This window comes from Alosa pseudoharengus, unplaced genomic scaffold (genome assembly GCF_046254945.1).
Source record: "Alosa pseudoharengus isolate Yale_2024_CS ecotype anadromous, Long Island Sound unplaced genomic scaffold, YU_APseudo_1.1 YU_APseudo_1.1_scf_3, whole genome shotgun sequence".
NCBI lineage: Eukaryota > Metazoa > Chordata > Actinopteri > Clupeiformes > Clupeidae > Alosa > Alosa pseudoharengus.
Window position 1 is genome coordinate 20,707,372 of NW_027468718.1, and position 12,067 is coordinate 20,719,438.

A 12,067-nucleotide genomic window follows, 5' to 3' on the forward strand; every position below is an offset into this window, starting at 1 on the left:
AACTTTTATTAAGCTATGCTGTCTGTCCTAGATTCATTTTCATGCACTCGTAATTCCCTGGAATTACATTCTCTAGTTATTATTATTTTTCTTTTTACCTTTTTGTGCGCGCTATTCAGCCTAAACTGCTTAACGTACAAATTTGGTTGAAGCACCGTTCCGTAGATCTTCCAAGGCTTTACCGTCCTATCCGTTTTTCATTTTTGAGAAGTTTATACTTTTTGAGATATGTGTAATTAAAAGTGTACTTTTCCCCCATAGACTTGAATGGGGGCTGTGATGTCATAATAGAGCCAGCCGCGCTCGTTAAGTAGTTCTCAGAGCAGTTCCCAGGCTAATCAGAACACTGGCACAGGTGTCACCTGTGAGGAATTCAACTGTCTCAGCTTCTAAGCATACAATCTAGCTCTACCTGAACTACACATCCTGTTAAAGTGTTTCCTGTGTGTCAAAATAAAAGTCCCAGCCATATCTCATGCATTCAGCATTATATCTCCAGAACGGCTTGACGTACATGCTTCAAATTTGGTACGAGTGTTTTTATGGACTCAAAGATGAAGTGAGTTGAAGTTGGAGGTTGAAGGTCAAATGTCAAGGTCAAAAACACCTTGAGTATGATATCTCAAGAATGCCATGTCACACAAGATTCAAATTTGGTTACTCCAAAAGCACCTTTGCAGGTATCACAATTACCCTACCAACCAGCTAGCAGCAAGCTCAACAGCCTCACCAACACCCTAACCAGCAGACTACATCCCCTCGTGTAATTCCTTGGAATTGCATTTCTAGTTGTAGCCTATGACTTGAAGTAGAACCAATACCAACCAACTCGATGCTCTTGATAAAGAATGCATGCGTCAAAAATACTTAGAACTGCATTTCGCCCATACACTACTTGAATGGGCTATGTAAACCTTTTTAAGACAAGGTTCCTTCTCTCTATGCTGAGCTACGACGTGCGGTCAACATTTAAGCCACATCCTAAATCTTTACGAATGGGAAAGTTCGGCGGGCTGCTGAGTTTGAGGAAGCATCTCCTGGGGTAGTTGGAACTCCTAACTTCTATGTTGCAATCTCATTTACATCACATTTACATCAACGGAATACTTAAAATGAATCAACATTGGACTATGGAGTAACACATGTCTTAAATGCCAGAGAGACTGTTCACGACATGTAATTAATTTGTGGAAGGAAAAGGAATACTTTTACTCCACGTCAGCGAACCTGCGGATTCTTCAGACTGCACCGGTTTGTCAGCCGGTCAATCCACTGGACATACCGGAGCAATCATGGTCAGTAACTACTTTCTCTACCAAATACGCCTCTCGGAGCAATGCACTTTCGAAACTGTCACTTAATCTTCTTTCTCCTATTTATTTAATTCTGGAAAGTTTACTCATGCATTGGCATTCGCCTATACCGACCGCCCATGTGCTTGTGTGCGTTATTTCGAAGGAAATAGCTACCCCGTTGAAATATGTATCCTCTGAAGTTTTCATGTGTATTTCTGTCACTTCACACAGGGCTGTAGTAAGGCGCTTGTGGGGTTTGTAGGAGTGGTTGCTCTCATCATGCTAATATCTATCCCAACGGCAATACATTTAAATAGTAAGTAATTCTTTTTTAACCGTGGTCGTTATCCATGTTGTTTCCCCCATTATTGTATTTATATGGATTCCAGGCTATAGTCTGAATTAGTTTCGTTATGCTTGTATGAAATACTGAAAATAGATTAAAAAAAATGTTCATGTCTGAACCTAATTGCAGATGAGCATATACTGTATCTGTTTCTAGTTGTTTGCTTTTTATTTAGCCTGGGGTAGATGTAAACATACCCTTCTTGTCAAAAATACCCTACTGTCAAAAATGCACTGTGTGGCGCCATCAGGCGATGACATTTGAGACTGTAGCGATATTGCATGTCAGGTAACTCAGAATATCCTAAACTGAGATCTGTTAATAAACTTTAAAATTCTCTATTGTGTTTCAGGGCAAGGCAAAGCTAAGAGAACGTTTACATTTGCTGACTACTTTAATGACACCATTAGGTACAAGAAATATGGTGTTTACTGGGTATCCGGTAAGTTTTTTTTTTTTTGGGGGGGGGGGGGCAATCCATGTGTAGAACACAGGCAAAGTGGAACAACACCTTATATTTCACTGTAAACCAAATTCAGCTACCAGATAACATCCTTATGTTGCACTGTCATTCAGATAACGAATACCTCCATAAATCTAAGGAAGGCAATATTTACATCCATAATGTTGAAACTAAAGTAGTCTCTCCATTTCTGAGCAACACAACATTTGTAAGTACTTTTTTCCATCTGGCAGTCTGTACTTTATTTTTCAGTGTGTGATCCTGTGATGTTTAATGTTTGCAATGTGTATGCATTTATTACAGAGTCAAGTAGATTCCACAGATTATATTGTATCTGCAGATCGAAAATACATTTGCTTTGAGAGCAATTATTCAAAGGTAGTATTATTTAGAATTATTCACAACTTATTTCACGTCCAGTTACTTGGTGTAAATAGATGTATTGCTCATTTTACAATGATTTATTCCAACAGCATTGGAGACACTCCTTCTCAGCTTCTTTCTCTTTGTTTAATTTGGAAAACTCGTAAGTACTTATTTGCAATCATATTACTCACATAGGTTGTAACTTATCTAAGCAGTTTTTTTCACAAGCTGTAAAACTTATTCCAACAGGAGTTTCATCACATCTGACATCCCCCAAGCTGTACAGCTGCTAACTATGGCACCATCAGGAAGCATGCTGGTGAGTATTTCTCTCTCTCTATATATATATATATATATCTATCTCTCTCTCTCTCTATCTCTCTGTGTTTGTGTGTGTGTGTGTGTGTGTGTGTGTGTGTGTGTGTGTGTGCCCGCATGTGTGTGTTTGTGTGTGTGTGTGTGTGTGTGTGAGAGAGAGAGAGAGAGAGAGAGAGAGAGCCAGAACAATTGCTTTTTGGTCACTCTATACCAAGAAATCTGTACTCATGACAATATGTTTCTCACACAAGTATTTTTTTATTAATACAGTTTAACTGTTTTCTCCACAGGCCTACACATGGAGATACAATATTTATCTGAAACAGTCTGCCACTGCTCCATCCATACAAGTGACTACCAATGGAGAAGAGAATCAGATCTTGAATGGCATCCCAGATTGGGTATATGAAGGTGCGGAATACAAGTCTCACAGAAAAAAAGAAATGAATGCACTGTAGCAGGTTAAGCAATGTGCCCTGGAGTGTACAAAAGTATGATTGTGTCTGTGTTTTACAGAGGAAGTCTTTGCATCCAATGAGGCAATGTGGTGGTCTACTACAGGGAAATTTCTTGCTTACCTTGAACTTAACGACACAAATGTTCACACTATTGATTATTCATGGTTTGGGAATGGACAGTATCCAGAAACTGTTGCAGTGCCATACCCAAAGGTTTGCTGAATTGTCTTAATGTACACTACACCCACAGTCAAAAATCTGTTTGTCTACTCTACTGTATATCTGAATATGACCTCAGTCTACCATGGCTGATTTTGTATGTATTTTGTAGGCTGGCTCAACCATCCCCAAGGTGAAGCTATATGTTATTGATACTGCAAATCCAACAAAGCGCTCACAGGTTGTTGTGCCAAGTCCATTCGGCTCAAGGTACTGTCATACTTTTCAGTCACAATAATTGGAGAAACAAAAGTTATTTTACGTACCTATTTCATTTGATAATGTGTGTGTGTCTGTGTGTGTGTGTGTGTGTGTCGTTTCTGATGCAGTGATCACTACCTGAGCTCAGTCACTTGGGTGACAGATGACCGCGTTGCTGTTCAGTGGCTCAAGCGCAAGCAGAACCACGTTCTCTTACAGATCTATGACTTCGACGGAACTAACTGGGTTGAAAGCGCAGTACGTCTCACTAGCCACATTCCTCTGGGGCACTGCTGTGTCCTTGAGAGACTCCTGCTTAGGCTGGAGATCGTCACCTCACAACCTTTAAAGTAATGTAACCATCAACAACTCATCTGAACTATTCTCTTCTCTCCTCTCTACTCTTAGAAATTTGAACAAATGAGCAAAACAGGCTGGGTGGGCCAAGTAAGTTTTGCTCGTTTTTTTCGTAGATGGTATACAATTGATTCATCATGTCTGAAATATTGTTTCTGGTTTATCTTTCAGTTCAACCCCTCCCCTGCATTTTTTGCAGAGGACAACATGAGTTTTTATAAAGTCATGAGTGACTCAAAAGGCTACAAACACATCCACTATGTCAAAGGTGTAAGTTCCCCCTTTTTTGAATGTACACATGAGTCTATTCAGCTTTATCTGTGCTGTGCTTTCACACCGATCTCATTCTATTTTAGGGGATAGCTAAGCCTATTACTTCAGGGAAATGGGAAGTTATCTACATTTCCAAACTGGCCAAAGACGCTGTGTGAGTTACGATGTCATGGAAAATTGAGTGTAAGGGTGACAAAGTTTTTTTTTATTGTGAAAATGACTCAATAAATAAATACACATTTGCTCTCCTCTGGCAGATACTACATAAGCAATGAACACATGGGAAGACCGGGTCAGAGAAATCTTTACAAGTAAGCCGTGATCCACTGATCAAGACTTTAATTAAACTTTGATTTTATTTTTGAACCCAGTCTCGCTCCTTGTCTCAAACAAAGACAACACTTACTCTTGAACACAAACCCAGAGAGAGGGCATCTGCATTTGTGACTTTATAAGTACACACTAACCATCTGACTTTATGAGTACTAACTAATCATCTGACTTTATAAGTACACACTAACCATCTGACTTTATGAGTACACACTAAACATCTGACTTTCACACCTTGTCTGTTCTGTAGGATCAGCATTGGCAGTGGGGGTGTCCACTCTGCTCCGCGGTGTTTGACCTGCTCGCTGCACCCAGAGAGGTGTCAGTACAACTTAGGGCACATATTCAGTCGCAACAGCTCCTACGTCCGCATGGACTGCTACGGTGAGGAGCCAGCGACAACTCATGCAAAAGGGCTTGGCAAAAAAAAGCCCCCACATGTCAGAGTCAATGAGAGCATGTCGCAGTGCTGCAACCTTGACCTTACGTTTAAATTCTAACCTGATTGAAAGGGTCGTGCTCTGACACCAGCTCTCCTGCTATACTGCTTTGTAAGTTGGTTTGCTTTCTTTTCCTATTGTTTCCATAGGGCCTGGAGTGCCTCTGTTTGCTCTCCTTGATAACGAAGGCTCTGGTATGTATACAACTGTGTGATATATGCTCAGTAAAGTTCAGTTTGGGCTCGAGCATGTATAGAATATTTTCAGCATACCCCGATTCATCCAATTGCTGTAGCAGGCCTTGCTTTTTTACAATGTCAGACTATTCATTTGGCAGAAATGGAGGTCCTGGAGGACAACAGTAAGCTACAAAGTATCCTGGAAGAATTCCACTTGCCCACTGTTAAACGTGGCACACTAAGGCTGGCAGGATTTGGTAAGAACTCCAAATTGAAAGTAATTTAGTGTTTCTTTGAATGTAAAGAAATGAAAAGCCACATAATTTATCACTCATTTTTTTTCCACAGACCTCTGGTATCAGATGATGCTACCGCCAAATTTCGACGCGTCCAAGAAATATCCCCTGTTGATTTATGTGTGAGTTTGCTAATGCCTCTTTTCCTTCAGCTCTTCCATCTCTCTACACAGCCTGTGGTGAACAGCATCCGTCACCAGAGATGTAAAAGTCCGGCTTCAGAAAGTCCTGCCACATATTTGTTCCAACCATTCACTAAATCAGCTGATTCTAATTAGTACAACTTTTAAAGCAGGTAGATCAGCTAGGTAGTGAAATCACCTTTTTTAAGTGCACAAGTAGAACCAATACATGGCAGGACTTTTACTTTCTGAAGCCGGAAGTTTATTTTTACTCCCCTGTCACTGCTGTCTGTAGCCGCTAATGTAATGGCTTTTACAGATACGGAGGCCCCTGTAGCCAGACGGCAGACTACTCCTTCAGGTTGGGCTGGTCCACATACCTGGCGAGTGCAGAGGGGATCATCGTGGCCAGCTTCGATGGGAGAGGAAGTGGTTACCAGGGAGACGAAATAATGCACTCCATCTACCAGCGCTTGGGAACGTATGAGGTGGAAGATCAGATCTGGGCTGTGAGGTAAACTGCTTAGCCGTGAAGGAAAACAGCCCACTCGGTGCTCACACCAGTCTAGCATGAAATCTGTTTGCCGGTCCATCAGCGCACGGCCAGGAAGTGATAAAGAGGAGAGAGGTAGACAGCTCCTGCGTCAGGGAGGCTATGGGTTTAAATGGGGCCAGAAAGTGTGCAGGTATGTTATTCATAATGCCTGGAATAGCATTCAGTCAAATACGAAGGAAAAACTAGCAATGGATTACTCATTACATCCTGTGATATGCTAAAAATGTGTACACAGACAGGCTCTCTCTCTCTCTCACACACACACACACACACACACACAGACACTAACACGCACACACACACACACACACACACACACCACACACACACACACGGCCGCCGTCAACAGTATTGCCAGTATTGCCACAGCAGTACTAATGGGCAGCTGATTATAAAGAGGGTGTATTAAAAAAAATAGGATAGTATGAAGAAGTATAAGAAGTACTTGAACATGTACAGTATTTGTATAGCACATTTATACAAAGTTTACGCTGACCAAAGTGCTGAGGTATGAACTTGCACAACACTGCCTACAGAGCATACCTTAAATTGTCAGTGGTCAAATGTGCCCTCCTGACACATTTGTCTGAAGTCTACTTTTTTTGTCTGGCTGTGAAATTACAGATTTTCTATTATACTCAAGTCTGTACACTTTTTATTGTCACTTACTGTCAATTTTCTTGTACATTTAATGGCATTCATCTGACTTTTTGGCTATATTGTTTTACACCTGTTAAATCATAGTCATGTGATGGGAACATATGCACCCAATTGTAAAAGCAGCTAAATGTTTCTTCACCTGGCTAAACAGCAATGATTTACCTTATGACTGAGTAGTGTACCTTAAGATTGTAGTCTTACAATGTAATCAAGGCAATCACAAAGAAAATAGGTAGGCTTCCGCATGACCCATCCTGAATTAATTTTCTCCGATATAATAATAATAAATACAACACATTGGGCTTGGCAAGAAATTTGCCAATACTACTTTCATACAAGTGATGGCACCCCTGACACATACTGTACACACATACATGTATATGCAAATGCTTACTTGAGTGTGTAATATTTCATTCTGTTTATTGATAGACAATTCATTGATATGGGCTTCATTGACAAAAAGAGGATAGCCATTTGGGGCTGGGTAAGTTTGTTCGGACTTTTTTGATTAAAGCTTTACAAAAAAAATAAATCAGAAGATTGATGTGACTGAATGAACGGCATTAATGTGTTGATGCAGTCTTACGGTGGCTACGTCACATCGATGGCACTGGGCTCTGGCAGTGGGCTGTTTAAGTGTGGCATGGCGGTAGCTCCAGTCGCCAAATGGGAATACTACGGTAAAGTATGGCTTCATACTGTGTAGCCTACTAAAAATCACTGACAATTGAATAAGACACAATATTTACACACAACTGTTGTAATATTTAGATTGCAATACCCCCCCCCCCCCCCCCCCACACACACACACACACACACACACACACACACACATCCGAGATACACCACTGATATTTCATCTCCTTGTTTGCCATGACTGCATACAGATGCTGTGTACACTGAGCGCTACATGAGTCGGCCTGAGGAGAATGTGGACGGCTACAAGGTGAGAGGAGACTTATCACTCGTCAGTAGACCTTTTAGATACAGACAGGAGGAGATAAATGGGATAGCTTACAACACATGGCTTTGTTGTGCACTGCTCCATAACCACAGAGTGACTGGTCATGGGATACTGATCACGTTTGTCCATTTTAATAGAATTCAACGGTCACTTCCAGAGCAAAGAATTTTGGGTCTGTGGAGTACCTGTTAATTCACGGAACCGCAGATGGTTTGTATAGACATCATGTCTGATTCAGTAAATGCACCTCATAATTATACTGATACTAGAAAATATTAGATTTCCTTATCATCTCTTTATATTTTGTAAGTCTCTCCCAATGTCTCTTGTGTTTCAGATAATGTTCATTTTCAGCAATCAGCACAGATATCCAAGGCCCTAGTGGATCAAAAGATTGACTTTGACACAATGGTGAATTCTCATTTTTGAGAACTGTGGGACCATACTGTATATCATTTCCATGTATTAGCTACAGTTAAACTGGTTTGGGTTTAGTTAATTGCAGTGTCAGTTTATCGCTTTAAGTTTAAATACATATAGTAATTAGCACAATATAACACATTTAGAAAATGTACAATTCAGTGGAATTGGCTGTATTATAGCTATAAATTACATTAACTGACATCATTTGCACTGTTTCATATGCTCACCTATTAAAGTAAGCTGACCCCATCTTGTGTTTTTACCCTGTTTTAGTGGTACACGGATAAGGATCACGGCTTGGGTGGCAGTGCCACCTACCACGTCTACAACCACATGAGTCACTTCCTCCAGAAGTGCTTTTCCCAGACCAAATAGAGGGCTAATCTGTACATTTCACTAGATCAAAATTAAATCCTTTATATCTTTGTGTGGTATGATTCGTTGCTAAGGTACTTGAATATTTGAATGCATTGCAGTCATATTTCTCTGGACTTAGGATTCCAGTTTGGTTGAAGTCTATGCTTTTTTTTACATGTATGAAGTGTTCACTGTCCAGTTTGTGAAATATTTTTGGCTTATGAAATTTTGTATGGAAATGTTGTGATTTTTAGTCTGATAATGTGAACCCATTTGATGAACTCAAAATGTACTCATATTTATGCATGATCGCAGCTTACAATTTTGACGTGCACGTGATGGAATTGCACTGAATCTAATGTGTGTCGTTAAAAGCTGAATGGTAGCTGGACGTTGTGTCTGTCATTTGCAAGGGAAAACAAAGTGCATAAACTGAGACCTCAAGTGACTGTTTCTTTGTATCCAAAAAATAAACATTTATAAATGGTTTAGATGTTTCCCTGTGTGTGTGTGTGTAAATAAGTGCTACAAGTATTACTGACTGTCTGAAAATGAGGCATACTGATATACAGTAGGTGGAAGTAGCCTGGGTTTTCATCAGATAATATAAAAAGTCTCACCTCACTGTTGGCATTGCCAAATAAATCCTACTGCACTCATAGGATTGCCGGTGTGGCAATATAAACATTTAGAGCACATCTAATGCACAGTTAAAGTATGCCTTGGTCACATAATGCTTGAAAATACTAATAATAATATTGTGGTGCCAACGGATGATATAGTCCAGAAATGTTAGAATTTGAATATATGTGTTTACTGTGTTCGCAGTTTTCTCTTTAGAAATTGATGTTTCCAAATATAATAAATGAAGATTTTTGAGAAAGATGTACTGAAGGTTTGTCCCCACCCCAAACCACATTTTCTGTCAAAAGTCCATAAAGAACAATAAATACATCACAAAAAAGACATTATCTCATTAATATCTAATTATCTAATTATCATTCATTATCAAATATATATTCAAAGCAGTCATTAAATAAGAACACACAAAGTATCCTACGGTATATAATTCAAGAGTGACACAATCAGTATTAATCAGTAAAGAAAATCAGTACATTTTGAGAATAGAAATCAACATAAAAAAAACATATCAATTTCATTCATTCTACTCAGTTATTGTAACACTCGTGGTCAGCACAGCTACTGTAAGTGTCCAATATGTTCCTTGAAAATGTCATGCAAAAGTCTACATATATTTTTGGTGTCTATTTGACATGATGGCATCATGCTCGATCTGAGTGCCTAAAGTGGTAGCTGTTATGTCACCAGGCCGGTCTGATTTCTCTTACTTAAACAGAAAAGCAGCCGCAAAAACACGTCCCATGCGATGACACGGGCGGCTGACTAATGGGTTGAGAGTAATGCAGTTGTGTGTTTTACGTGCCACCTGAGCAGGCGCTCTCTGGGCGTCTCTATATAAGACAGTGCACAGCAAGGAGGGACCATGAAGCAGCTCCAGGGAGCCCACGAAGAGAACGCAGCTGACAGAAGAAGTGCGCAGAGAGAGAGAGAGAGAGAGAGAGAGAGAGAGAGAGAGAGAGAGAAAGTGGACAGACGGGACACTCTCCACCAGCCCAACAGCAATCGACAACCAGCAGCCGACAATCCAGGTGAGACCACCTCAGCGCTTGTATCTCGCTCCATGCCAAGGTGTTGCAGCAACCCTTATGACTTTCTGACTGGTTTTGGCCATCACTTAATGACCCACATTGCATCTTATTGCATCTTCAGAAAGACGCACCATGACAGGCATCCACTCTTTGGTTGGACTTCTGCTCTTGATCCTTGTGCAGAGCAGCTGGCAAATCCCCGAGCAAGACACAGAGGACAACTCCAGGTACTAGACCCTCTCCTGTGGTCAATTCTACTGATACGTTACACACTAGTGTTCTACTTCTGTTATCTATAGATCTTGTAGAATTAAACAATGCAAGACTGAATGATGACAAATGTGTCGACAATTTCAGCCTCTTGACAGAAGACACGCTTTACAACGAGCCAATGAAGAGACATTCAGAAGGCACCTTCTCCAATGACTACAGTAAATATCTGGAGTCACGGCGAGCACAGGACTTTGTTCAGTGGCTAATGAACTCTAAGAGGAGTGGGTAAGTTGCTCATATCAAGCTCAGTTACTTTTTGTAAGAGGGTGAGGTTCACTTTGATATTCTAATATCATGATGGTAGAAAATGTGTGTATCCAAAAGGTTCGATTAATTCAAGACTTAAGAGATAAACTGCTTGACTTGAACTGCTTGGATACTCCAAAGACTCAGTGATAATGTGAAAGGTTTGAAAATAACACCTCTGATCTTCAGTAATTTGAAATTAGGGACACATTTCTGTTACACCAAATATTTGTCAACAAACAGTACTAGATAGATAGATAGATAGATAGATAGATAGATAGTCTTTATTGTTCCATAGGGATAATCATTTCCACATATCGTCCATCATCAAAACCGCATATAACATGTAACACATATCTCATCCACACAGCATATAAAAACATGTAACACATATTATCCCATCCACCTACTATCAACATCTGAATCCTATCTGAAGTGTACCCTGTCGCCTGTCACTCAAAATCGCTTTCCATCACTTGTTCCAGTGGTCCGTCAAGACGCCACGCTGAAGGCACCTACACCAGCGACGTCAGCTCCTACCTTCAGGACCAGGCAGCGAAGGAGTTTGTGTCCTGGCTCAAGACGGGGAGGGGCAGGAGAGAGTAGCTGCACTCCACTCCGCTCCGCTCCGAGAGAGAAGCTCCCATCATCAGCAGTCCCAGCAGAGAGCACAGACCCCCTCCATAGGCCACCTGATCCGGACCCAATTTTATAAGACCAGTATTGTCACTGATCACTCCAATAAATTTGCTGATTGGAAAGCTCTGACCATCCTTCTGACTTGTGTGAATTCTGTCAGCCATTACACTACAGTTGATTTGCCCATAAGCAAGTATCATTACTCTCACAGTAGAGTGTTACACTGCTTTGGGTTTATTAGCACCTGATGCAACAAATCTAGTCTAGGGGCCAGTTTCCAGTGCACGGATTTAACCTAGTCCGAAACTAAAAGCTTTTTTTCTAATGGAAATTTCCATTGAAGTTCTCTTTTAGTCCAGGACTAGGTTTAATCCATGTGCTCTTTGTACATGGTAGAAATGCAGTAATAGCCCAGTAATAGTGTATTTATTTTAATTGCATAGAGGGTCAAATTGTCTTAATAATATGGGAGCATTTTTAACTACTGTAAGTTAGCAAGTTAGTGGTTAGTCATGTTAATTTCCCTGAAATTACAGATTTGATTATTCAGTTCATTATACAACATCCACTAAAACAAGACACTGGTGGCACATAGTACAATTTGAGCACAGCACAT

The 12,067-nt window shown here is 40.4% G+C and overlaps 2 protein-coding genes across 2 annotated transcripts; both read left to right on the forward strand.

Moving 5' to 3' along the window:
* The first annotated feature begins 825 nt into the window (after nt 1-825).
* On the forward strand, nt 826-9,112 carry fap (fibroblast activation protein, alpha). The gene is made up of 26 exons (XM_076263535.1): nt 826-1,295; nt 1,527-1,611; nt 1,994-2,083; nt 2,218-2,312; nt 2,408-2,482; nt 2,578-2,630; nt 2,720-2,789; nt 3,079-3,199; nt 3,305-3,459; nt 3,578-3,675; nt 3,795-3,924; nt 4,075-4,113; nt 4,195-4,293; nt 4,380-4,450; nt 4,554-4,607; nt 4,877-5,010; nt 5,216-5,260; nt 5,404-5,502; nt 5,594-5,663; nt 5,983-6,177; nt 7,309-7,363; nt 7,460-7,559; nt 7,767-7,825; nt 7,981-8,053; nt 8,181-8,254; nt 8,540-9,112. The coding sequence occupies exons 1-26, from the start codon at nt 1,293-1,295 to the stop codon at nt 8,639-8,641; spliced, it is 2,244 nt and encodes a 747-aa protein (XP_076119650.1). The 5' UTR covers nt 826-1,292; the 3' UTR covers nt 8,642-9,112.
* Nucleotides 9,113-10,425: 1,313 nt separating this feature from the next.
* On the forward strand, nt 10,426-11,418 carry gcgb (glucagon b). The gene is made up of 3 exons (XM_076263545.1): nt 10,426-10,520; nt 10,651-10,791; nt 11,298-11,418. Exons 1-3 carry the CDS (start codon nt 10,426-10,428, stop codon nt 11,416-11,418), a joined length of 357 nt encoding a protein of 118 aa, XP_076119660.1.
* Nucleotides 11,419-12,067: the final 649 nt, after the last annotated feature.

Excerpts from the sequence above, each read along its gene's own strand:
- fap (XM_076263535.1), top strand. Across the intron at positions 2,790-3,078 it reads CACCATCAGGAAGCATGCTG|GCCTACACATGGAGATACAA; the intron begins GTGAGTATTTCT and ends TTTTCTCCACAG. Across the intron at positions 3,200-3,304 it reads CCCAGATTGGGTATATGAAG|AGGAAGTCTTTGCATCCAAT; the intron begins GTGCGGAATACA and ends TGTGTTTTACAG.
- gcgb (XM_076263545.1), top strand. The coding sequence starts at position 10,426 with ATGACAGGCATCCACTCTTTGGTTGGACTTCTGCTCTTGATCCTTGTG. Across the intron at positions 10,521-10,650 it reads GACACAGAGGACAACTCCAG|CCTCTTGACAGAAGACACGC; the intron begins GTACTAGACCCT and ends CGACAATTTCAG. Across the intron at positions 10,792-11,297 it reads ATGAACTCTAAGAGGAGTGG|TGGTCCGTCAAGACGCCACG; the intron begins GTAAGTTGCTCA and ends CACTTGTTCCAG.